The sequence below is a fragment of the Lacerta agilis genome, chromosome 4 (assembly GCF_009819535.1).
Source record: "Lacerta agilis isolate rLacAgi1 chromosome 4, rLacAgi1.pri, whole genome shotgun sequence".
Taxonomy (NCBI): domain Eukaryota; kingdom Metazoa; phylum Chordata; class Lepidosauria; order Squamata; family Lacertidae; genus Lacerta; species Lacerta agilis.
The window spans coordinates 6,392,690-6,420,467 of record NC_046315.1 but is presented as its reverse complement, the minus strand read 5'-3'; the positions used below and the strand labels follow the sequence as shown (position 1 = coordinate 6,420,467).

The window sequence follows — 27,778 nt, the reverse complement described above, 5'->3', positions numbered from 1 at the left end:
CTCTGGTTCCGGCATCTGGGCAATCTGGTCTAATATCTCATTGTTCAGTCCTTCTCTGAACAGGGCAGCATTAGGTGGGGAATTAAGATCCCACTTCAACTTCTACACCAGTAAACTAAAATTCGTCCAGAAAACACCAACAGTGACCGCCTCATGTGCGGAAAATTGTGTTCAAAATCTGCAGGAAGGACTGGAGGTTCCCCAAAGCGGCATCACGACGGACAATGAGAGGCATGACACAATCCTTTGCTCTTCCCTCCAGGAAACGTATCACATATGCGACTTTCTCCTGTTCTGATTTAAACTCTGTGTTTTTCAGCTCTAGGAGATAAGAAACCTCAGTCTTGAACGACAAATATTCCGAGCTCTCCACTGTGAAATTCCGCGGATGAGCTGCTACCGGCTTACCTACTCTCTCCGTGCGTGCCGCTTGAAAAAGCGCTCGTTGCTCGGTCAATGCTGCAGATAAAACATCCACCTGACTCTTGAGCTGGAGGTACTGTTGCCATAAATCCTGGAGTGTCAGTTGAACCACTGCTGCTTGGTCAGCTGTGACGGCTCGCCGTGTTCCTGCATTTCCTCTCTCTTTCATTTCGTTGTGAAGAGACAGCCCAGGAGAGATACTGTCCCGAAGCTTATCTGTTAGGGCAGGTGGGCAAAGACATACCACATAAGAAAAAAACAATCTTTTTTGTATGCAACAACAGCTGCCAGTGTAGTGATTGCCACTAAATGGAAATCTCAGGACATACCAACAAAGGAAGAGTGGATTTGCAAATTAAGTGAGTATATAGAATTGGCAAAATTAACCTCAATTATAAGATACCAATCAAATCAAAAGTTAAGAATGGAGTGGAAGTATTTCGAAGATTATACGTCAAAATATTGTTCTAAAAATGACATGCTAATAGGCTTAGAATAAATAATGTAAGCAATAATAAAACCAAAAAAGAAAGAAGGAAAAATCAGAATTTAACAAATACAATCTACTATAGAATGCAAGGACAATCCAATCAAAAGTTAAGAATGGAGTGGAACTATTTCGAAGATTATATGTCAAAAACGACATGCTAATAGAATAAATAATGTAAGCAATAACAAAACCAAAAAAGAAAGAAGATCAGAATTTAATAAAAATAATAGAATGGAAGGGGAAAAGGTATAAAGAAATATAAAGAAGTCAAATCGCTGTGGAGGGAAGTAGAAGGTGGGTGGTGGATTTTATAAGTGTATAATTCTGTAGTTGTTGTAATGTAGGTATTGTATTTTATGTTAGGGAATTATTGGTAATTTTTGTTATTGTGTATATATGTTAAGTTTCCATAAAAGCTTGGATTAAAAAGGGGGCGGGGCAGAAACCAACCAAACTAACGGCCAAAAGCCCTGATTTAGGTACCACCTCGGCCTTTCTTATTGGTCAACCTATTAAACCTTTCTTGCTCCCCCCAGTACGTTTCCATAATGAATGGGCAAACGCCACATCTCCTCAAATATATATATATGTGTGTGTGTGTGTGTGTGTGTGTACACACACACACACACACACATATACCTATATGGGGGAAGACCCCTGGGCCTTTAAGAGTTGGCACCTATTCCCTACACCCACGGGTCTCAGGATGGTTACAACATAAAAACACAACATAAAAACACAAAACACCACATTTTAAAAGGGCATTAGATATGAATCAGGAAAAGGTCTGGTTAAAAAGGTGCTGATTAGACTGTATAATTGTTTTTCCAAACTGCATATGGATTATTTTATGGGAAGTGAGTTTGGAGCTCTGTCTGAAGCTCTTGTAACATTCCATGCACTGATAGGGTTTCTCCCCTGTATGAATTCTTTGATGGGAAGTGAGAGAGGAGCTCTGTCTGAAGGTCTTTCCACATTCCACACACTGATAGGGTTTCTCCGCTGTATGAATTCTTTGATGGGAAGTGAGAGAGGACCTCTGACTGAAGCTCTTTCCACATATCATGCACTGATAGGGTTTCTCCCCTGTATGAATTCTTTGATGGAAAGTGAGAGAGGACCTCTGACTGAAGCTGTTTCCACATATCATGCACTGATAGGGTTTCTCCCCTGTATGAATTCTTTGATGGGAAGTGAGATGGATGTTCTTCCTGAAGCTCTTTCCACATTCTACACACTGATATGGTTTCTCCCCTGTATGAATTCTTTGATGGGAAGTGAGACTCTCCTTCTTACTGAAGCTCTTTCCACATTCCACACAGTGATATGGTTTCTCCCCTGTATGAATTCTTTGATGGGAAGTGAGAGAGGAGCTCTGTCTGAAGGTCTTTCCACATTCCACACACTGATAGGGTTTCTCCGCTGTATGAATTCTTTGATGGGAAGTGAGAGAAGAGCTCTGTCTGAAGCTCTTTCCACATTCCACACACTGATAGGGTTTCTCCCCTGTGTGAATTCTCTGGTGGGAAGTGAGAGAGGAGCTCTGTCTGAAGCTCTTTCCACATTCCACACACTGATAGGATTTCTCCGCTGTATGAATTCTTTGATGGGAAGTGAGACTCTCCTTCTTACTGAAGCTCTTTACACATTTCATGCACTGATATGGTTTCTCCCCTGTATGAATTCTTTTATGGGAACTGAGTTCGGAGCTATCAATGAAGCTCTTTCCACATTCAACGCATTGAAAGGGTTTCTCCCCTGTATGAATTCTTTGATGGGAAGTGAGACTGTGGCTGTGACTGAAGCTCTTTCCACATTCAAAGCACTGAAAAGGTTTCTCTTCTGTATGAATTCTTTGATGGGAAGTGAGAATTGACCTCTGCCTGAAGCTCTTTCCACATTCCATGCACTGATATGGTTTCTCCCCTGTATGAATTCTTTGATGGGAAGTGAGATTCTCCTTCTTACTGAAGCTCTTTTCACATTCCAGGCACTGATAGGGTCTCTCCCCTGTATGAATTGTTTGATGGGAAGTGAGACTGTGGCTGTAAATAAAGCTCTTTTCACATTCCAGGTACTGATAGGGTCTCTCCCCTGTATGAATTTTTTGATGGGAAGTGAGACTGTGGCTGTAACTAAAGCTCTTTCCACATTCAAAGCACTGATATGGTTTCTCCCCTGTATGACTTCTTTGATGGGAAGTGAGAGAGGAGCTCTGAATGAAGCTCTTTCCAAATTCCATGCACTGATAAGGTTTCTCCACTGTATGAATTCTTTGGTGGGAAGTGAGACTCCGGCTGTAACTAAAGCTCTTTCCACATTCCACACACTGATATGGTTTCTCCCCTGTATGAATTATTTGATGAGAAGTGAGATGGGAGCTGTTACTGAAGCTCTTTCCACATTCCACACAATGATAGGGTTTCTCCCCTGTATGAATTCTTTGATGGCAAGTAAGACTGTCTTTCTTCCTGAAGCTCTTTCCACATTCCACACACTGATAAGGTTTCTCCCCTGTATGAATTGTTTGATGGGAAGTGAGATGGGCGCTCTGAATGAAGCTCTTTCCACATTCCACACAGTGATATGGTTTCTCCCCTGTATGAATTCTTTTATGGGAAGTGAGAGAGGAGCTCTTCCTGAAGTTTTTTCCACATTCCACGCACTGATAAGGTTTCTCCCCTCTATAAATTATTTGATGGGAAGTGAGACTGTCGCAGCGACTGAAGCCCTTTCCACATTCCGCATACTGATAGGGTTTCTCCCCTGTATGGATTCTCTGATGGGAAGTGAGACAGGAGCCCTGACTGAAGCTCTTTCCATATTCCATGCACTGATTCTTTCCAATGAGATTTTGTTGATGGGAAGTGGAATGGGAGCTCTGACTGCTGCTTTCTCCACACTCCCAATTTTTATGTGGCTTCTCCTCTCTGGGGATTTTATTGTGGTCACCCTTGTTCTCGATTCCTGATACATCACAATCTGCAATGGAAATAAAAAGGGATTAAGTGTCTCAGGAACAAATGGAGAAGAACTGAAGGGAGTTAGGTGTGTGTTCATTACCTGTGTTATTTGTCATTAACCAACATATTTATCATTAGATTCTGATGTGTTGTTGAATGTTGCTTTGTTTGATATAGAGTAGTTGTCAAAACTGTCGAAGTCTTTTGGAAAAAGGGTATTTCAGAGGTTTGATGGCTTATAACACCACTTCTTTTGGAGCAATATCAAAGATATTTTAATCAATAATGCAATTCAACAAAATTTGTTCAATTACCCATATTCTATTAAACGTTATAGCCAAATAACCAGAAAAAGGAAGCACAACTTGCTTAGCTTAACTTTTGTCAGTGTGTTATGTGATTGTTATCAAGTTGGTTGGTTTTTGTTACCGCAAAGGTGGGCAGCAGTAAAATTTCCTACTTTTACTACCCCATAATACAACTAGATGGCTTTGAAGAAAGGACAAACTAAAAATAAACCTAGCCAACTAGAAAAATAGAACAGAAATTAAGGGGGCTGAGACGGAAGTAAAGAGGAAATTAGCCTCGGTGTTAAGAATTCGGCACAGAAATCAAGAGGTTCAGTAGAAATTGACTTTAAATAAAAGGAAGCTGTACTGCTACCAACCCCCCTTGATCTTAATCAGAAAAAGGGGAGACAAAACAAAGTAGGGACACTTGAATATAACTTGGAAATTACTAGATTATGATTTATCGAGTGAAATATTTTGACCAAACCTGAGGGGAAATGAGATAATTGGAGATAATTTTGAACGAGAAAAGGGGACTTTTAACAGAGAAGTTTTAACAGAGAACCTATCTGAGAAGCTAAACAAACTGCTGATACTTGACTGCGGTTATTTGGAAAAGTTTCTTGTTACCTGAGGAGAAAATGGAGCAGTGTGGATTGCAACAAGGCATGGACATTTAAGAACTCAATGAGAAGATTAAGGAAGGATATAAGCAAAGAGTTAAAAGAAAAAAAGAACTACAACAAATACCGTGTTTCCCTAAAATAAGACACCGTCATATATTTTTTTTTCCTCAACAAAACACAGATGTCTTATTTTAACCGCATCGCATCAGTACGCTGCATAGCCACACCTCTCCAGGCTGTTTTAATGGGAGGTGCCGCATCACTATGGCTTATTTTCGGGGTATGGCTTATTTTCGGGGAACGGCTTATATTTCGCAAATGCATAGAAATCCTGCTATGGCTTATTTTATGGCCATGTCTTATTTTAGGAGAAACACGGTAGCAGGGATAGAGATTAAAAACAAGGCTAAATACTTGGGGATTTGGTTAACCTCTAAAAGTATAAACTTATATGAAGACAATTACCGTATTTTACGCTCCATAAAACACACTTTTTCCCTACTAAAAAGGAAGGGAAAATCCCTGTGCGCCTTATGGAGCAAAGGCTTCACTCCCACGACCTCCCCCCATCCCCCGCCACGTTCGGCGAGAGGTGGGGGAGGCAGCGGCAATGTTGCTGGATTGTGCCAGTACCTCCGTTCGCCAAAAGAAGCTTCTTTTGGTGAACGGAGGTGCTGGCCATGATCCAGAAACATCTCCGCTGCCTCCCCCACCTCCTGCCGAACGCAGCGGGGGATGGGGGAGGCAGCAGGAAGCGAAGGGGATGTTGCTGGATCATGTCAGCACCTCCGTTTCCCGAAAGAAGCTTCTTTCGGCGAACGGAGGTGCTGGGCACAATCCACCAACATCTCCGCTGCCTCCCACCACCTCCCGGTGAATATGGCAGGGGATGGGGGGAGGCAGTGGCAAGCGAACGGGATGGCACGATCCAGCAACATCCTCTGCATTCGGCGGGAGGTGAGGGGGCAGCTGTGATGCCTGCTTTTGGGATCGGTGGGTGGCAGGCAGGTTGGTGGAGGATTTCCTCCACCACCCCATGCACTGCCAGCCGATTCCAAAAGCAGGCTTTTGGGATCGGTGCAAAGCACGGGGTGGTGGAGAAAACAGCGGGGATGCTGCTGCTTTCTCCACCACCCTGTGCCCCGCATGCCGATGCCAAAAACAGGCTCATCCTTCTCCCAACATCAGGGTCTTTTCCAGGGAGTCTTCTCTTCTAATGTGGTGGCCAAAGTACTGGAGCCTCAACTTCAGGATCTGTCCTTCTAGTGAGCACTCAGGGCCGATTTCCTTGAGAATGGATAGGTTTGATCTATCCATTCTCAAGGAATCTATCCATTCTGAAGGATGAGATGGTTGGACAGTGTTCTCGAAGCTACCAACATTAGTCTGACCAAACTGCGGGAGGCAGTGGAGGATAGGGGTGCCTGGCGTGCTCTGGTCCATGGGGTCACGAAGAGTCGGACACGACTGAACGACTGAACAACAACAACAACCACGCAGCCACAGGGCTACTATGGATCAAAGAATGGATAACATTGGAAAACCCAGGGATATTAGATTTGGAAGGATTCGATAATCAATTCAGTTGGCACTCCTATTTGTTATACGTTAAGGTTAAGGTCCACAGGGGTTTTCTAAATCACTTAATAAGAAAATCTTTATATAATATTTGGGCGAAATATAGAGGAATTCTGGAACCAAAAATACCCCTGTGGACCTCACCAGTAGAAGTCATCACAGTAAGAAAAAGAATATGGAGGGGAGGTGGGCCACATACCAAACACTACTAGAAAAACATCAAGAGGAGTGGTCTTTAAAGAAATACAAAGAGGTTAAAGAATATCTGAATGACTGGCTACAATATTTTCAGATCCACCAAAGATTCATAATAGGGTCTTGCAAAAGAAAGTTTGAAAAAAAAATAGTATATAGTAAAGGTAGATATATTTCACGTATGTACGATTAATTGCTAGAATGGGATCTCAAAGAAGAACATGTGAAATCCACAATGGTTAAATGGGCGCAAGATCTAGGTCACAATATCTTAATGGATCAATGGGGAAAGCTATGGCAGGTGGATATAAAATTTACTGCCTGTTACTCGCTCAGGGGAAATGTTCTAAAAATGATGTATAGATGGCACCAAACACCTGAAAAGCTAGCCAAAATGTATAAAAATAGATCGCCTTTATGTTGGAGATGTGGTAAGGTAAATGGATCTTATATGCATATGTGGTGGCATTGCTCAGAGGTTAGCGTATTTTGGAATAATATCTATGAAGAATTGAAGAAATTATTGAAATGCACATTCAAGAAAAAACCAGAATTATTCTTATTAAGTATAGTGCCAGACGAGTTTAAAAAATCAAAAAGAACACTATTACTGTATGGGATCACAGCAGCTAGAATATTAGTAGCCAGAAATTGGAAAAACAAGATATTACCGAATATTACAGATTGGCAAAATTTAATGTTGGAATATCTACAGCTAGCAAAAACTACAGGAAGGGTAAGAGAGCAGTTAAAACAAAAAGTTCACAAATAATGGAAACTATTTAAGGATTATATGGAGGATAATGGCATAGGAAGATTCCTATTAGCAGAATTAGGCTGAACCAGATGAGAAATTAAATAAGAGTTAATAAAGAGATAAGAGGAATGAAAATAAAAGCTTGTAATTGTGCGATAAACATAGACAAAGAATACCAGATACAGCGAGATTAATTGGAAGTCTTTTTATTTAACTTTTATTTATTTTTATTTATTTTATAGTTTGGAAATTATGTTATAAACTTTGTCTCTGATTTTTGTATTGGATTGTTTTTCTTATTAATATTGTAAATATCTTTTTTTTCTCCCCCCCTTTTTTCTCCTTCTCTCTTTTCTTTCTTCTTTTTGTTTTTGACTTAATGTATTCTATTTTTAATGTTGCTGTGTTTGTTAGTTGTCTGAATATTTTTTTAAAATAACAAAGTTTATTATGGGGGGGGGAATACAAAGGATTTGGTTTTGGCTTTATCAATTACCTCAGGTGGATAATTAACCTCTAGCTTATAGAGAAGCAGTTAATGATTCAGCATTTTTTCTAAAGTCATCAAGATATGAAGAGTTCCTTTTAGAACGTAAAAATAAACCGTAAGGTAAATTATCTCAAAGGCGTTTAGGGTGGAACATGGAATAGTGGAGAAGAGAGTTACAGTCGGTAGGTTTTTTGTGGGGTCTCTCAGCTAGACGACCGTCACGTTTAAAGACCTCCACGTCCAAGAAGACACATACATTTTTATACCAGGTTTGAAGTTCGCAACACAGGGATTTATCTTATTCTCATTGTTATCTCTCAAGCAAAGGTTGAAAAGATTAAACTGGCTAAGTGGCTAAAACCCATGTTAACTGGACAGCGGAACAATGGGACAGTGTTATTTGGAGCGATGAGACCCAAATCTCCTTGCTTGGTAGTGATGGCATGAACTATGCCAGGAGAAGAATCGGAGAAGATTTACATCCTACTTGCATTACACCGACCGCGAAACACCCAGATAGTGTGAAGATCTGGGGTTGTGTGGCAGCAAAAGGTGTGGGCAGAATTTGCGTCATTAATGGGAATGTAAATGCCCCCAAATCCGGGAATGAAATACTTGAGCCCAAACTGAAACGTTCCGCAGGTGATCTTTTCCTACATACTGAAGCATTTATATATATTTATAGAAATATTTGTTCATATTCTATTTCAACAGGATTCAGCTCCATGTCATGTTGCTGCTGTGTGCAAAAGGTGCTTTCAAGATACAGTGGTACCTCGGTTTAAGAACTTAATTCGTTCTGGAGGTCCATTCTTAACCTGAAACTGTTCTTAACCTGAAGCACCACTTTAGCTAATGGGACCTCCCACTGCCACTGCGCCACCAGAGCACGATTTCTGTTCTTATCCTGAAGCAAAGTTCTTAAACTGAAGCGTTATTTCTGGGTTAGCGGCGTACGTAACCTGAAGAGTATGTAACCTGAGGTACCACTGTAATCCTATTCCACTGCTGAATTCTTTGGAATAACCCAAACTTTAACCCAATCGGAAATCTATGAAGCCAACTAAAGAAACTTGTTAGTCAGAAGCAACCCAGCAATAAAGCCCAATTAACAAAGGCAATAATTCAGTCTTGGTTTCACATTATTACAGCTGCAGAACTAAAAACTCGGTTCACTTCACGGGAAGGCGTTTTAAGGCCATAATTAAAGCTAAAGGTTACCAATGGTTACCAAAGGTTTCACGGTTTTTCTTTGTGACTGCTGTTCTAATAAATACTCCTTCATAAAAGTCATTGCATTACATTCTTCATTCAATTTGGCATCTTTCCGCAGGGCCTGTAAGACGGAGCTGTTCCACCTGGCCTTTGGGTTGGTTTCAGTTTAACCCTGATGTTTCATTCCTTTATGGTCTGATTGGTGGGCCACTTAAAAAATGAGGCTGCAGTCTAAATTTTAAATTGTATTTTTAACCTGTATTTTTAACTGATGGTTTTTATGTTTTGTCTTGATTTTATTGGTGTTAGCCGCTCTGAGACCGGTTTTGGCTGGGAAGGGTGGGGTATAAATAAAAAATTATTATTATTATTATTACTATTATTCTTACTATTATTCTTATTATTATAAATTATCTCTCCATTGATATATAATTTTATGGTATTACTCCACACAAAAGTGGTGTAATGAGCCATCAAACCTCAGAAATACACTTTTCACAAAAGGTTTCCACATTTTTAGCCTCTAATACTGTATAAGTTGTTCATTTTAAAGTTAATGCTCTTTTTATACGGGACCAGATAATTATTATTTATGTTTCATGTTTATATATGTGTTGGAAGCCGCCCAGAGTGGATGGGGCAACCCAGCCAGATGGGCAGAGTATAAATAAAAATTATTATTATTACTACAGTGGTACCTCAATTTAAGGACAGTCCTGTTCCGGAAAAGATTAAGTTTGTAAACCAAGTGACCACTATATTGCTATCATCATCATCACCATCATCATCATCATCACTTCTACTACTACCTGAGATTCAATAAGCCTGGCTCTTCTCTGGGAGGAATTTTGTTTGGCCCAGTCATGGCATCCCCTCCATCTCCAATGTCAGTCGTCTCTTTGATCAACGCAAGACTGACAGGAGCAAAAACAAAAACAGAAAACCTGAAGCTACTTATCTTTCCTAACAATTCTGAAGCTGACATTTAAGATGGCCAGGGATGTTCAGAGCGGCCCAATCGTGGTAGAAAAAGGATTAATTTGAGGAAGATTGTTAAAAAACAAACAAACCTGTGTGCTCTGTGAAAATATATGAGGTTGGTCACATAGAGGTATTTTTTCAGTTTCCAGGCAGATATGACAATCCCACAGGGAGCCTTACCAAGAGTGGCCACGATCCAATAATTCTCCTCCATGACGTCCTTATGCAGAGCTCTCTGGTCAGGATCCAGCAACGCCCACTCCTCGTCCGTGAAACAAACAGCGACATCTTCAAAGCACACTGGACCCTGAAAGAAAAAGGGAAATGTCCTCCTCTGAGACAGCATCAATATGATCTGCTACACAATGCTCTGTTGTTTCCTTCCTGTAAATTGTGGTGTTGTTTCAATAGGATTGCTTTGCTGCACGTTTTATTTATGGATGCTTATTTTATTCTTCATTTTAATTATGGGTGTTCATCTTTGTGCAAATAGGTGGTATTCCACCTTGTGTTTTCCAAGTCATTCTGCCTACCCAAGCATTCCAGTTTGCCTGATGGAAGGATCCACTTTCTCCTCTCCTCAAGAGCTGTTCTGGGGAGTCACTCCCAATGCCCTAAATTCAAGGGGTTCATGGGGGTATGAAGAGGGGGAGGAATGGGGGCAGGCCCCATTTTGCACAGCCTGGGGCTGGTTAGGTGAATCCAGGCACTATATGTTCTCATTTGTCCACTGCTTAGAAACCAATTTTAGCATTCAGTGATCAATCTAGAAATAAAATAAACCTATTTTGGGTGGCCATCTGTCTTGAATGATCTAGCTTAGATTCCTGCAATGCAGGAGGTCTCCTGGCTCTGAGAGGCAAGCAGGGAGGGTGGCTTCTGGCAAAAACAGAGGGAACCACCGATGGTTCCTCCTTATCCTGACTCACCTCAGCCTCTCGACCTCCCTCCTCCCACTCGCCTCCTTCCTCTTCTGCCTCTGATTCTGCACTGCATTCTGCCACAGAGTCTCCCAGCTCACTAAGCCCTTTTACTCCTTCAGCTTCTGACACCTCCTCTTCCCAGCCTTCTCCCTCTTCCCCCTCTGACCGCCCATCCTCCTTCTACCTCCACTTCTAGGGGTGTGAGCCATCTTCCCTTCCTGGTTCCCCAGCTGCTTCCTCCCACCATTCCTCTGTGCCCAACCAGTCCATGACATTGCTCCATCCCTCGGCCTCTGTCCTCACAAGGCAACTTCCCCTGACCTGATCTGGTTCCACAGCCGCTGCTTCCCTTCTGCCCCCATGAAAAGATGGATCATGAGGTCTTGCCGGCATCATTCTGTCACCTGCAAGAGAAAAAAGATAAACAGGACGCCAGGAGTGTCTGCTTCTCTCACAGGTGAAACAGGGCATCTCTAACTACAGATGGGCCTTTGAGAAAGCCTTACCTGCTGAGAGCATTTGGACATTAGTGCCCATTTCATATGTTTGTTGTGCAGAAATTCATATCCCCTCCTCTGGACCCTTGTTCCCAACTGTCTTCCCCCAAAACAAATGAAAAGAACCCTCAGATGAGTTGGAAAACCAACAGAATGAGACCAAACAGAGAAAACCCACCTTCCTCCTTACCCAGTGGCCTCTCTCTGGTGTCCAACGGAGGCCTCTCTGCCTCACAGGAATCCAGGTCCATTTCTGCAAAATGGTCCTTTCCCTGAAAAAGAAACAAGGATTCAAAACAGAGAATGGGGATAAATATTAAAAAGAGAATGACAAAGACTTGAAGGGTGTGAGATCTCATTCCATGGATGCCTTCCCCAAAAAAGGATGAGCCAGCATCAGCAGACCATTATGGGATGTTCTCTGTCCTGTTTGGAGCCCCTTTGGAGTATCCAGAGGAAAGTCTCTCTCACCTGCTTTCTCTCCTCTTCCTGACTCAGGAGGAAACCTTCGGCCAGGGCCACCGCCTGGGAACTGGTCTCTGCTCCGCATTCCCTCACCCAGCTCTCCATCTCCGGGGGAAGGACAGCCAGGAACTGCTCCAAGATCACCAGGTCCAGCATCTCAGCTTTCGTGTGCCTTTCTGGCTTCAGCCACTGGTGGCAAAAGTGGTAGAGTCGGCTGCAAAACTCTCGGGATCCTTTGTCCTCCTGGCAGCAGAACTGCCTCAACTGCCGGCTCTGCACCTCTGAGCAGAGGGTGTCCTCCTCACCCAGGATCTTCTGCACTGGGTTTTCCCAGAATCCCCCACTGCTCCCAGTTTGGGTGACATGGCCTCTTCCTGTTCCAGGGCCAGCTGCGTCTTGCTCATCCATCTGTGCTCTCAGGAAGCCTTTGAGAGATCAGAAGGAAACCTTTGGTCTTCTGCCAAGTTTTGTCTGTCAGAGTGAAAAGCTCTAGCAAATCCTACAAAGCAAACACATTGTTCTGTTACAGAATTTGGAGGACGGGGGGGTCGGGGGTGGGAATGGTTCCCTGAGCAAGCATGGAAGAGTCTTGCACCACATCCCAGACCATGAGCTATCCTTTTGAAAAGAAAGAGGCAGAGGAAGAGGAGAAGAAATAAGTCACTAGCCTTCTAGCAACTCAAAATGTGGACGCAACTGAAGGGATTTCTGTGAGATTAATCAACCTGGTTTCTGCTGCCTTCCAGTCAATGCGTGAAGTCAGAACCGACTGACAAGGGAATTGTTTGTATCTTGTGAAAAATGGATGCTTGACTCTAGTGGGGGTCCTCACCCGGGGGTCCTCAGGAGTTGCTCCCCACCCCACCCCCACTCCCCTGCTTCTCTCTCCTTTTCTTGCACTTGGACTCTCTGCCGCTGTCAACTCCTGGGGTGGGGTCCCTTTTTCTTTGGTCTGGGGGTGTGGTATGTATCTGGCCAACTCCCTGGGGGCCAAGTGGTTGGGGCCAAAGACATCTCCCTTGAAATTTAGGTTGGAAATTTATTATTATTATTATTATTATTATTATTATTATTATTATTATTCTATTAGATAGCTTAACACACACACACACACAGCCATTGATGCCAAGGTCCCTGGAGGCTCAGTGAGTAGCAGCGCCCATTTCCGGCTGCGTTTCCAGCAACAATCCCTTTGGGACAGAGAGGATGTGGTCCTGGGATGCCCTGCTCTGGGTGCGAGGGGATTGCTGCAGTGGCCTCCGTGTGGAGCTGCCCTTGGAAACGACTGGGAAACTGGTTTGCAATGCAGCAGCCAGACTATGGGCTGGGATCCCTCTCTTTATTCCTGGCCTTTCTCTCCCCCCTTTCCTTCCTTCCTCCACGTGGCTTTTTTGGGGGGTGGGCAGGGGTGGCTAGTCCACCTCCTCCTCCAGCTTTGGAAAACCATTTGCACATGTTCCCTCTGTTGTGCAATGACGCTGAGCGATGTCACACAGAGTTAAAGTCCTAGGGATTCCTTTGTTTGAAGAAGGGAGATTTCGTGGGAGTCATTTTATTCGGAAAGGGGGGGCCAAATGAGTTTATGATCTCCAGGACGGAGAGCGTTGCAGACGTGGACCCTCCCTGGCAGGACCCTCTCCTCCCCCTGCATGAGCAGATCAGGCCCCCCCCCCAGGCTGGCACCCTCCCCTGCTGCAGCCCTGGGACCCCCACCGCCTCCCCACTGCACCCTCTGGGGGGAGAGAGAGAGAGAGGAGACTCACCAGATCCCAGGAGGGGACAGAGATGCAGCCCTTCCAGGAGAGGACTGGGGAGGGAGGGGCCTGGGCTCTGGAGGACCTGGCCCCCCACTTGTTTGCTTCCTCTCCTCTCTAGGAAGGCAGATCAGTTCCCTTTAACCCTTGCAAAGCAGAGTCCTCCCAGCTCAGCCATCTCTCGCTAGGCAGAGCCTCCGTTTTTTTTTAAAAAAAAACTGGATTTAGGGGGGCTACGCCAATGCCCAGATATCCTTTTGGGGGTGAGGTTCTTGGTTGGACTCTGATCATCTCCCTCCCTTGGCCAGAAACTGCAGGAACAGCTTGCAGGGAAAAGGGCTTTGCAGGAGGCAAGGAATTCTGGAGTGGAGGGAGAGAAGGGGATCCGAGGGTCATCTAGTCCAACCCCCAGCAAGACAGCGGGTCCTGAGTTCTAGCACTGCTGAAACAATCGCAAGGAAGTATAGTCCAATTTCTGTGAGTGGCACAGCGGTCTTTCCCCTCATGTGATTTACATGCTCTGGAAGTTGGGATCTGTTTTGAGATTTCAATTTTAAAAGGGTGCCGTGGAACTGGCTATTGCCCATCTCGTTAGCCTGGAGAGCCACATTCTGGTTGAAGGAGGCCAGGATTAGCCCCCAAGGCCTGGGATGTCCCTCCCCTATAGTAGGACTTGGAATCCAGGAGAAAGTTCTTGGAATAGCCTTGCCAGGTTCTCAGGGAGGGACTCACCTGTCCCCATGTCCTTCTCTTTGCAGATGTGCTGGGGTTGCACATCCCTCCCCCAGGGGTGAGTATTGAAGAGAACCAGGGACTCAGACCTGCCCTCCTTGCCCCCCACTTTGCACTCTCGGATGTGGAGAAGCCCTCCCTTCCGGGAAACTGACAGCCTGACTTTTACCTTTCAGCTGCTGGAGGAAGATCAGCTGTACCTGCTGGAGGTGATTCAGAAGTGCCAGGCAGCTCAGCTCAGGGGGCTCCGAACCCTGAAGTGCTCCAAGCAGGAGACAGTGATGGGTGGTTTGGGGGACCCCCATGGGGAAGTGGGGGAGGGAGGGGCTTTGGGGAAGGGGTTGTGCATCATCTGTGGGAGAGGAGGACCCTGCTGGCTTAAGGCATGGGAAGCCATTCCTGCAGAAAGCCAAGCTTCGAGAGAACCAGAACAGGGATTGGGCCCCTCAGACCTGCTCCCCACTGACTGGGCTATTTGCCCCCCACTCTGCAGTTGGTGGTGGTTGACGAAGGATGAGGCTATGTGTTCAGTGGATTCTTATATTCTCAATTTCTTATTTTGATCCTGATTTCATTTACTACTTTTATTTGATTGATTGATTTATATTTCATTTTAACACTTTTATTTTATTTATTTTGCACAATGCAGCTCCGAGCCCTCCTTCCCCCTCACAGCTTTTGCATATTTTGGGGGGGTTGATTTTCTTGATTTTAGCCAGCTGAGATTCTTGACATGGGTATGCTTTCGTGGTCAATTGTTTGTTTGTTTGTTTTACTTTTTATCTTAATATTTTTGCTCTTTATTTTTGTTATGTATTAAGTTTAACTGCAGTACTCATTCTGGCCACCGTGGCTGCAGTTCTCAATATGCCCACAGTGCTGCTGTTTCCACTCAGGTCCCCCCCCCCCAACATGGAAATGAAGACTTGAGAAACTCTGAGACCAGAGAGAAGAAACGGTGCAGGAGGATTGGAAGAAATTCAAAGACTATTTGAAACGACGTGAAAAGATAGATATTTGAAATTAAAATCAGAGGACATATAAGGCTACAGTAATGCTAGAAGTTAGATTAAGATAGGATATAAGAAGTAGATAGAAATATGTTATGTTTATTTTTATTAGGATTAAGATTAGAGTTAAATGATGATTATTGTTTATAAAGATTAAGATTAGATGAGAAGGAGAATTTTATAATGTTATAAAGTTACTAAAGAAGATTAGAAATGAACGCAGAAGAGAGGATGTGAGGAGGTCCCAAAACAATGTTAGGAATAAGATAAGGATAGCTAAATAAGTGTCTGTTTGTTAATATTTTTGTAGTTTTGTAGTTTTGTAGTATTTATTAGTGTTTTGTTGTATTTTGTATTTTGTGTGTGTTTTAATGTTAAAAATTTAATAAATTCTTTATTAAAAAAAGAGAGATTTCAATATGTGGCAATTAAAAGTTTTAAACCCCACCCCCAAAAGGAAATGAAGACTTGAGATGGTTGTTCAGTGATTGGGTAGCTAAGGGGTGGTCGATGGAAATCGTCCCAGCCTGCTTGGACTGGACTGGTTCGCGTCCTTGGGCTTGGCAGTCACTGGCATCCACAATGTTTCACAGCCAGAAGTAGACGCTCTCCTCAATGAGTTTTCAGAAGTGTTCAATGGGACCTTGGGACAGTATGTGGGGTTGCCTATATCTTTTAGCCTCGACCCACAAGTTACGCCCATCCGGGCCAAGCCATGACGTGTACCAGTTGCTCTCAAGCCTAAGGTTGATGAACAATTGGACAAACCGATCGCACAAGGGGTCCTGGAGCCCGTGGACAAGGCTAAGTGGGAGACTCCCACTTTGAAAAGCAGGATATACACTATTATTATTATTATTATTATTATTATTATTATTATTATTATTAATTACATCATCCTCATCATTTGCTCTTGCCCCTGCTCCTGTGCTCCCCCAACTGTGCAGCAGTGAAGGTTGCCATGATCACAGTCAGAGAATGGTAGAGCTGGAAGGGACCTCAGGGGTCATCTAGTCAATGGGGGGGGTGTCCCTTGGCCTGTGGCTTTATTGCAGAGGGAGGGAGGAATTCTGCTTCCTCTCATATTCCAAACTTTCACACTTGCATTAATAGATTTTTCCATATTGTCTCTTAAAGAAAGGAATTGATGGTCAGTCTTGTGCAGAAGTTAGCTTGTTCCTCCTCAGCTCTATAACTTAAGAGGAACACAGTGGTACCTTGCTGTGGTGATTGCCCTCTCATTATAGAGATGTCTGTACAGGGGGAGAGAAAGGGTTAATAGGCTGACCAATAGGAACGCCCAGGGGCGGAGTCTAACTGTGTTTAAGGCTCAGCCGAGGAGTTTTGGCAGTTACAGTGGAACTCCGGGTTACGCATGCTGCAGGATGCATACGTTCGGGATATGCACTGCGGCGGCGACCCGGAAGTCCTCCTCGGAGCGTGGGTGCACAGAAGCGTTCTGCGCACATTGCGCATGCGCAGAAGTGCAAAAACATGCGAACTTCCACTGTAGTTGAGTTTGTTCAGTTTTGGCAGTTGGTTGTGGAGTTGGAAAGAGGGAGGTGGTTGATTTGGGTGGGTTCTTGTGGGTGGAAGGCATAGGAGTCAGTGTGAGTTAGAGACAGAGGGGAAACAGAGAGCGAGTGAATCAGTCTACGGTGTTTCAAAGCATTTAGAACTGTTTGTGTTAACAATAAATTATAACCTTTGTTAATACGTTAAAACCTGACTGAGTCTGAGTATATTACCGGGGAGAACCTGGTTGGTGGCAGCGGATTAGTGGTGGCACAGGGTCAATAGTCTGTGAAACGACTTGGGGCTCTGTGTGATCGCCACAAAATTGGTGGCAGCAGTGGGATACATAAATGCGCCTGTGGTGGAATAAATTTATACGCTTGTGAAGTGGAAAGTGGATCTGGGAGTGAGGTTATTTTGGCAGAGGTATTGGACTTGTGGTTGGAGGAAGTGTCTGTGTAGGGTCAGTGTGGAAACCCAGTGTAAGGCTTCAAGGCCAAAGTTTAAAAGCAAACCTAGCCTGAAAGAATAGCCGCTCTCAACTGATTCTGTTTCGCTGTCAGAGTGTAGCAGTGGCCCAAAGGGGCCACAATGAATATACCTTTATTAATCATTGAATATGCTCATAATAGAAATGTTATGGTAACCTGTTTCTTTAAGAAAACTGATGATTCTTTGCAAGAGACCTTCCCTACTGGGAAAGAAGGACAGCAAATACGTCTATCACATTCATAAGCTAGAACATAAGTTGATACATAGAACAAAGGCCTAACACATGCATGCAAACTAACGAAGATGTAACAGATCGGTGAGAACCAAGGTTCAGTTAGAAATGCTTATTACGCATGCGTATTAGATTAGGTAATGTACATGCGTACTAAATTGAAATGAGATAATGAACTATGATTGGTTAATTTGAATTCCTTTGTTTGAAATGTTATAAAGGGCCTTTTGCCCAATGTAACAAGAGCACGGGTGTCACTCAAAATGCCACCCAAAAAGATAAGAAACTCTGTGAGGGAACCAACTTATGAAAGCTCTGAAGGAGAGGAAAATGGGAATCCTCAGAGGGAAGACCAGAGTTTAGAGGGATTTTCTAATATTCCATCTGAGGCAGAAGATCCAAAATTCTCTGTAGAATTTGAAAAGTGGAAATTGGAACAAGAATATAAATTTCAATTAGAAAAAGAAAGAATTAGAGCTGAGCAGGAAAGGAAAAAGAAAGAATCAAAGCTGAGCAGGAAAAAGAAAGATTTAGAGCAGCACTTTTCCCCAGGATGAGGAGGAACCATGAAGGAGTCCTCTTTGGGTTCAGTCAGTCAAATCCACCTAACAGTTCCCTCATTCAGCTCACGTTTTACCAGCTTCCTCACATACATATCACAGAGGACTTTGTCAAAAGCCTTACTGAAATCGAGATGCACTATTTCCACAGCAGTCCCCTGATCCACAAGGTCTGTAACTCCATCCAAAAAAAGGGGAGGAGAGATTTACTTGTTTTTGAGAAAGCCATGCTTTAAACCTGTATGTTTATGTTGTGATATCTTCAGATAAATGGCACATAAATTTTAAAAATGATAATAAATAAGGATATTGGCAAGCCGGAACATGTGCAAAGGAAGGCGATTTACGTATTTATTTAATTTGTAAACCACCCGACCCAGTGGTGCAGATTTGAATAAAATATTGGTGGGGGGCCAGGTAAGGCCCGCCTTGCACAATCAATCACATGATGCATGCATGCCATTTGAATGGCAATGCCTATAATGGCAGCGACTGAAAAAAGTAGTATTTTGAGCCCGTGGTTCAATTTTCCAGCAGCTCCCCTTGCCCCCAAGATCAGTTCTAGCATTTCATCTCCTCTGCATGTGGCATTGTTCAGCAGTGGGAAAAGTTACCTCTTCACACCAGATGTCCATTGGGTATGGCCCTTTCCAGGTTTGTCTTTCATTTGTTCTCCCATGTGTGTTGCCAGTAGAAGTCACAATTCTGTGGGTACTCTAGGTCAGGAGTGGCCAACAGTTCGATCGCGATCTACCTGTCCTCGTGAGCAAGTTCCTGGTCGATCGCAGGTAGATCTTGGGTTGCTTAGCGATCGGCAGCCTAAAAGGGGGGAAAAGCTCTCCAGGGAGAGCTCCTTCCTCTTGCCGACACACAGCTGGCCTCTCTCTGTGTGTGTCTGTCTGTGTGAGTGTGTGTGTGTGTGTGCCAGATGGCTGGCTGGCACCTCCCATTGGAGCCACCTGCCGGGGGGGCAGCGAGGATGGGGGGGTGTCACCCTTGTGACACTCCTCCTCCTCGCTGGCCGCCCCTGCAGCGATGAGAAAAGTCCTTTAAAAAAAGAAAAGCCAAAGCCAAGCAGCCTGCTTGCATTGCCTTTTCTTTTTTCAAAAGGGCTTCTCTCCTTTTGGGGCGCTCATCCTGTCACCACCTCTCGCAAGAGCAGACTTCCTTCCCCCCTCTCTTCCCTTCCTCCCTCCCTCCTTCCCTCCCTCCTCCCTCTCTTTCACCCCTTCCTTCCTTGTCTCTCTTACTTTCTTTCTCCCTCTCATCCCTTCCCCCCTCTCTTTCTTTCCCTCTCACCCCTTCCTTCTCTCTTCCCTCCCTCCCTCCTTCCTTCTCTCTCTCTCTCTCTCTCACCTCTTCCTTCCTTCCTTCTCCCCCCCGTCTCTCACCCTTCATTCCTTCCTTCTCTCTCTCTCTCACCCTTCTTCCTTCCTTCCTTCCTTCCTTCCTTCCTTCCTTCCTTCTCTCTCTCTCACCCTTCCTTCCTTCCTTCCTTCCTTCCTTCCTTCTCTCTCTCTCTCTCTCTCTCTCTCTCTCTCTCTCTCTCTCTCTCTCTCTCTCTCACCCTTCTTCCTTCCTTCCTTCCTTCCTTCCTTCCTTCCTTCCTTCCTTCCTTCCTTCCTTCCCTCCCTCCCTCCCTCCCTCCCTCTCTCTCTCTCTCTCTCAGATTTCTCCCTCATTCCTCCCTCATATGAAAGCCCCCAGAGCTCTCTGCAATGAACAAAAAAGAAGAAAGTCCCACTTCTTTTGCCTTTATTAAAACAATTGTGTAGGTCCAAACCATACAGTCCTTAGAGCTAAAGGACTCGATGTGGGAAGCTCATATATTTCCATTGCCTGCCCCCCCCCTTACTAGGGGATAAAGTCTCTCCTTATTTGTTAATGACAGTAATGGTGGTTCTTAATGCCACCACTGACTGCTGTTCACTTTACATTGTTGAAATATTATTCTGATATACTGGTAGTTTATTAAATAGTTTAGTTAGTACAACATTTGATTCAGAATATTTTTTTTTTCTTGTTTTCCTCCTCTAAAAACTTGTTGCGTCTTACGGTCAGGTGCACCTTATGGAGCGAAAAATATTGTATGTGGCCAAAATTGATTCTGGTATTCTGGAGTTAGAAAAAAGATTTGGCGACTTCCAAAAAATTTAATTAATTGTAAAGTACATGTCATTTCCATTAAAATCTGATTTGGATATTTAAAAAATTGTAGTCATTATCAGTACAAATTACTCATTGTGCAAAACATCTCTTGAAAATGAGATATTAACTCTGAAAAATGACATTTTTCTGAGGGCCCGTGCAGAATAATCATCATTTTGGAAGTTTGTGCCTAGACAGAAATTTCCAAATTTGAGAAGATGCAGTGAAATTTTACACTCATGTTTTGGTTCTACTTATTTGTGTGAATCTGCATTTTCATATTTAAAAATGACGGAGAGTAAGCAACGTTCAAACATGACAGATGAGCACCTTAAGGATTCCCTGAAGCTGGCCCTGACACAGTACTCGCCTGATATCGAACAGTTGGTTACTGAAATGGTGATGCAGGTGTCACACTAACAAAGGATGAAGGCATGTATTTTTAAAGAACTCTTGATAGGCAGGTTAAAGGAGTGGGTAAAGGAGTTTGTGCGGCGTACAGATTTGTGAGTGCTTTTATGTAACTCTCTCCAAAGAAATCTGTAAAAGTTTCTGTTGTCCCCGTAAGAAAAGTATATGGGCAGAGCTCCCCCGAAAGGTTACCAAATCTGGTCACCCCCCCTTTCCTCCCTAAAAAAAAGCTCAACAACTTTGAGCCGAACCCCCTAAAAAACGGGGCATTCCAATCCTCATCCAAAAAAAGGTCAACAACTTTTAATTCTGAAAGTAGATCACAGTCTCTTGGGAGTTGGCCACCCCTGCTCTAGGTGGTGCAGAAAGAACCTAGAAGCTCCCTAGAGGTTGAAGTGCCGATCAAACTTCAGTTTTGCGATCTATAAATTCCAATTAGCAGTACTGGGGGTGGTTCAGATTCTGGGGCAGTGCTTTTGGCCAGCAAAGGGTATCACAGGGCCAGCCTACTTTCCCTTTTAAGCAAACTTGGGTCTCCGGATGTTTTTGGACTACAACTCCCATCATTCCTAGCTAGCAGGACCACTGGGAAAGGATGATGGGAACTGTAGTCTGGAAATGGCTGGAGACCCAAGTTTGGTAAACCCAGCTTTAAAGCAACTTTTGCATTCGGCCCGCAAAGATGGGACCTGTCCACGTTTGTATTTTCTTGTATTTTGTTTTCATCACGACCTTTGTGCATTTTTTTTTTAAGAGGGCAAATTGAAAGAGAAATTATATGACACAGTGCAGAATAATAAAAGATTGCATTTGAAAAAAGAAGAAGCACAAACTGGGTTGTGGCCTCCTCAAATGTTTTATTGGGGGTGGGGGCAAAGACCCCTAGGCCTTTAAGAGTTGGTGCCTATTCCCTACACCCACAGGCCTCAGGATTGTTACAACATAAAAACACAACATAAAAACACAAAACACCACATTTTTTAAAAAATAAAACTTTATTTAAATTCAAACTTTACATTTTCAAAAAATTACATAAAAAGTTACATATACAAAACATACATCGTATATCACACTTCACTCCCTTCCACCCCACCCTCACTGGTTCCCCTCTCCCCCACTATTGCTTCTCAGCCTTCCCATTAAAGCATTTATATCAATCCTTATTCTATCTGCATGCCCTTATATCTTTTTATTTTTTCTTTATCACAATTATTTGAGCCTTTACCATTGTGCCAAGAGATCGGCTTTCTCAACATACAATATAATCCTTAAATAACTTCCAATTTCTCTCTCTCTCCATTTCACTTATCCCTTTTTATTCCTCATATTTGGATGCTAAATTATAATGTCAACATTTTTAATTGCCAATCTACTTTATCTGGTACTCTTTGTGATTTCCAATTTTTTGCTATTAATAACGTTGCTGAAACTGTAGCATACATAATTATAAGTCTATCTTTTGCATGGATATCCCTGCCCACCATACCTAAGAGGAATGTCTCCACATTTTTCTTGAATGGATATCATCTCCCAGAACGGTTTGATTTCGTTACAATACCACCACATATGTATGTAAGTGCCTATTTCTTCTTTACATCACCAACATTGGTTATTTATGCTTTTGTACATTTTGGCCAGCTTGACTGGTGTCAGATGCCACCTGTATTGCGTCTTTAGTATGTTTTCTTTGATATCATAGTTCGGTGTCAGTTGGCTATCCCTCCTCCATAAGTTTTCCCAATTTTCCAACATAATTGGTTTTCCCAAATCCTGCCCCCATTTTATCATAGATTCCTTAACTTGCTTGTCTTCTGTTTCCCATTTTAGCAATATGTAATATAATTTTTTTATATAATCTTTTTCCTTGTCCAATAATATTTCTTCTAATTTTGATTTTTCTTTTTCAAATCCATTTTTTTTATCTTCGTGGAATCTCTGATTGATTTGAAAATATTGAAGCCAATATTTTAACCAAACTCTATACTGCGATTTTCTTATGATATTATTCATGAACACATTTTGTTTGTTTATTTTTTCCTTCATTAGATACCAGTGCCATCCAAAGCCTAGCCCATCACTCTCCAAGTCTAATAAATCGTTGTTATTTAATTCTATCAATTCCTTTATCCAAGATAACGCTGCCGCATTGTGGTAGAGCTCTAGGTCTGGTAACCCAAACCCACCTCTTTCCCTGTGGTCAATTAAATTTTTATGTTTAATTCGAGGTTTCTTACCATTCCATATAAATTTAGAAATATCTTTCTTCCATTTTTTGAAATAACCCGTCCCTCCTATCAATGGTAGATTCTGGAATAGATAAATCATTTTAGATAGTACCCACATTTTGACAATTGAGATTCTGCCTAATAAAGAAAGTTTTAATTTAGACCATATTTCCAATTTATTTCTTATTTGTTTCCATTTTTCCACATAATTTTCTTGTGCCAAATCTAAGCTTTTGATCGTCATTTGAATGCCTACTTTATTTTCTTAGAAATTTTTAGTCCCGAAAGCTCTTGTAGCTCTCTCTTTTCTCTATCTTCCATGTTTTTCACAAGCATGTTTGTTTTATCATAATTGATTTTCAAACCTGCAAGTTTACCATATTCATTTATCTTCATTAATACATTCAGGATGCTATTTAAAGGGTCCTCTGTTGTTATGAGTATGTCGTCGGCAAAGGCCTTAATCTTATGTTTCTTTTTCCCTATCACCACCCACTTTATTTTTTCGCCTTCTCTTAATTTTTTTAACAAGATTTCTAAAACAATTATAAAGAGGAGCGGTGACAGGGGACAAACTTGCCGTGTCCCTCTATTTATATTTATGCTTTCCGTTAGTTTGTTATTTATTATTAGCCTTGCTCTTTGGTTCTCATATATAGCCTTGAATGCCCTTTCAAATTTGTCTCCTAGATTTTTTTCTTTTAATACTCTCCTCATAAACTGCCACGAGACCCTGTCAAATGCTTTTTCTGCATCTAGTGACATTATTGCAGCTTGTTTTCCTCTGTTATTTTCTAGACATTCCATTATATTTATTATGTTTCTTATATTTTCCTTAGCTTGTATTCCTTTCACAAAGCCTACTTGGTCTTTATGTATTATCTCATCCAATGTATTACTTAGTCTGTTAGCTAATATTTTGGCAAAAATGTTGTAGTCGCAATTTAGCAACGATATTGGCCTGTAATTTTTAGGCAGTTCTAAGTCAGCATTCTGTTTTGGTATTAGCATGATCAATGCCTCTTTCCACAATGTTGGTATTACTCCATTCATAAGGCTGTTATTCATTAACTCTTTCAATGGTGGCAGTATAACTTCCTCTAAGCTCCTATAGTATTCAATTAGTAACCCATCTGGGCCTGGTGCTTTCCCTTTCTTCATTTCTTTAATTGTTTCCTTTATTTCTGTTAGGGTAATTTCTTTATTCAGCATACTAACTTTTTCTAATGATAATTTCGGTAATTTGTATTTTAGCAAAAACTCATCAATCTCTCTTTCCTGTATCACTTCCTTTTGATATAATAATTTATAATATTCTTCAAAGATTTTCATAATTTCATTTGTTATATTTATAATTCCCCAATCTACTTTAATCTTAGTTATTAGTCTTTCATTTCTTCTCTTATTTATTTGCCAACTCAATAGTTTACTGGGTATATTAGTCCATTCAAAATTCCTATATTTCCAAAACTGAATTTGTTGCTCCATTTCCTGGTCAATAATCTTTTCGTATTGTGCTCTTAAAATTTTTATTTCATGTTCTATTTCTTTTTTACCAGTTTTATATAATGCTTTTTCCTTATTTTTTATTTCTTCTAATAGACTTACTTTATTTTTTTCCTTATTTCTTTTATTTACAGCATTTTGTTGCATAAAATACCCCCTCACCACTGCTTTCCCCGTGTCCCACACTGTTTTTAAGTCTACCTCTCCACTGTTATTTAGTTCAAAAAATTCTTTCATTATTTCCTGTGCTCCTTTTTAATTTTATTATTATTCAGTAAAAACATGTTTAAACTCCATTTTTTGACTTTCTCTTGTTTTTCTTCATCGAGTATCTTCGTTACTGGGTTATGATCCGAAAATGTTAGGGGTCCAATCTCTATTTTTTGTATATTTAATGACAACTCTTTTGGTATCCAAATTCCATCAATTCTACTCGCAGATTGGTGCCTGTTTGAAAAAAAGGTAAATTCTTTTTCTTATGGGGAATTTATGCTTCCATGCATCTACCAGATCAAAATTTTCCATCATTTCTGAAAACATTTTTGGTATTTTTTTTCTTTACAGTTGTTGTTTTATCCAATTCAGGGTTAATAACTCCATTCAAATCCCTCCTTTCTCCCACATAATTCATTGTTTTTCCAATTTTTTAAAGAATGCAACTTTACTCCCATTAGGTGCATATACACCGACCCAGAACCATCTTTTCCCTCCTACTAGCGTTTTAACTATTACAATTCTACATTCTTTGTCATTCCAAACTAGTTCTGGTTCCCATTTATTTTTTACGTAGATCACAACCCCTGTTTTCTTTCTTTGGTGTGATGAGATGAATTCTAATCCTAATTTATCATTTTTTAATACTCTTTTATGTTTTTTATTTATATGAGTTTCTTGGAGACAAATGATGTCCCATCCTTGTTTTCTTAGGGTATGGGTTATCCTATTTCTCTTCTTTTTGTTATTCAAACCATTTATGTTCCAGCAAATGGACTTTAATTTCATGTTTATTGATTACAGTATAAATGCTTTTAACGTGTTAAGAATATCAAAAACAAAAAACAAACAAAAAACACTTTTAAAACAAACTACTCAATCAAAGGTATAGGTTAATGAACTGGATATGTGGTTCACGTGGTGCTATTTAATCTCTTTGCTCTCCCTCCTCTTCCTCTTCTTCTACTTCTTCGTATTCCGCATAGGTCTAAGCGTTTCCTTCTGCTTTTTCTTCCTCCTGGTTATATCTCTGATCCTTAGTTGATTTTATTTTACCTCTGCCCAGTTCCTGTGCATAGTCCATTTTTCCTTCTTTTTCATCTTTGGAGAGTTTTTTCACAGTATTTTCTGTTATTTGATTCTTAGTCCGTATATCCTGTATGGCCTTTTCGGATTGAATAGGCTTTTCCTCCACTTTTTTCAGATGTTCTTTGATTTCTTGCTTTTCTTTTTCATTTGCTTCCAATTTCCCTTCCATTTTTTCTATCTTCCCCTCCAGTCCTTTGAATCTGTCATTCATCTCATTCATTTCAAACACCACATTTTAAAAGGGCATTAGATCTCAATCAGCCAAAGGCCTGGATAAAAAGGTGCGGACTTGCATGGCTCCTAAAGCTGTATAATGGTTTTTCCGATCTTTGAATGGATTCTTTGATGGGAAGTGAGATGGTGTCTGTGACTAAAGCTCTTTCCACATTCCCCACACTGGTAGGGTTTCTCCCCTGTATGAATTCTTTGATGGGAATTGAGAGTGGAGCGATCAGTGAATCTCTTTCCACATTCCACACACTGATAGGGTTTCTCCCCTGTATGAATTCTTTGATGGGAAGTGAGACCAAACTTCTTCCTGAAGCTCTTTCCACATTCAAAGCACTGATAGGGTTTCTCCCCTGTATGAATTCTTTGATGGGAAGTGAGACTCTCCTTCTTACTGAAGCTCTTTACACATTCCACACACTGATAGGGTTTCTCCCCTGTATGAATTCTTTGATGGGAAGCGAGATGGATGTTCTTCCTGAAGCTCTTTCCACATTCCACACACTGGTAGGGTTTCTCCCCTGTATGAATTCTTTGATGGGAAGTGAGATAGTAGCTCTGACTGAAGCTCTTTCCACATTCCACGCACTGATATGGTTTCTCCCCTGTATGAATTCTTTGATGGGAAGTGAGATAGTAGCTCTGACTGAAGCTCTTTCCACATTCCACACACTGATATGGTTTCTCCCCTGTATGAATTCTTTGATGGGAAGTGAGGTGGATGTTCTTCCTGAAGCTCTTTCCACATTCCACACACTGATAGGGTTTCTCCCCTGTATGAATTCTTTGATGGGAAGTGAGGTGTGAACCATGAATGAAGCTCTTTCCACATTCGAAGCACTGATAGGGTTTCTCACCTGTATGAATTCTTTGATGGGAAGTGAGGGAGGAGCTATGACTGAAGCTCTTTCCACATTCCACACACTGATACGGTTTCTCCCCTGTATGAATTCTTTGATGGGAAGTGAGAGAGGAGCTATCAGTGAAGCTCTTTCCACATTCCACACACTGATATGGTTTCTCACCTGTATGAATTCTTTGATGGGAAGCGAGAGAGGAGCTCTGACTGAAGCTCTTTCCACATTCTACACACTGATAGGGTTTCTTCCCTGTATGAATTCTCTGATGCTTAGTGAGAGAGGATCTCTGACTGAAGCTCTTTCCACATTCCATGCACTGATAGAGTTTCTTTCCAATGAGATTTTGTTGATAGCAAGTGGAATGGGAGCTCTGACTGCAGCTTTCTCCACACTCCGAATTTTTACATGGCTTCTCCTCTCTGGGGATGTTACAATGGTCACCCTTGTTCTCGATTTCCAATTCGTCACAATCTGCAATGGAGACAAAATGGATTAGAGCAAGGGTCAGCAACCTTTTTCAGCCATGGGCTAGTCCACCGTCCCTCGGACCACTTGGTGGGCCGGACTATATTTTTTTGGGGGAAATGAACGAATCCGTATGCCCCTTAAATAAACCAGAGATGCATTTTATATAAAAGCACACATTATACTCATGTAAAAACACTCATTCCCGGACCTTCTGCGGCTGGATGTAGGTGATTGGGCCGCATCTGGCCCACGGGCCTTGGGTTGCCTACCCCTGGATTAGAGTCTCAGGAACAAATGGAGAAGAACTGAAGGGAGTTAGGTGTGTGTTGATTACCTGTGTTGTTTGTCATTAACCAACATATTTATTATTAGATTCTGATGAGTTGTTGAATGTTGCTTTGTTTGATATATAGTGGTGGTCAAAATTGTGGAAGCCTTTTGG

The 27,778-nt window shown here is 42.0% G+C and overlaps 1 protein-coding gene across 1 annotated transcript in view; it reads right to left on the bottom strand.

The window, feature by feature from the left end:
• Positions 1-1,569: 1,569 nt before the first annotated feature.
• Positions 1,570-27,778, bottom strand: part of LOC117045042 (zinc finger protein 850-like) — a 43,916-nt gene continuing 17,707 nt past the window's right edge. The window contains exons 4-6 of the mRNA XM_033145828.1: positions 26,152-27,093; positions 23,837-23,841; positions 1,570-3,464 (exon numbers count right to left, since the gene is read on the bottom strand). Coding sequence (XP_033001719.1) covers positions 1,689-3,464; positions 23,837-23,841; positions 26,152-27,093 — 2,723 coding nt within the window. The 3' untranslated portion in view covers positions 1,570-1,688. The remainder of the gene's footprint in view (positions 3,465-23,836; positions 23,842-26,151; positions 27,094-27,778) is intronic.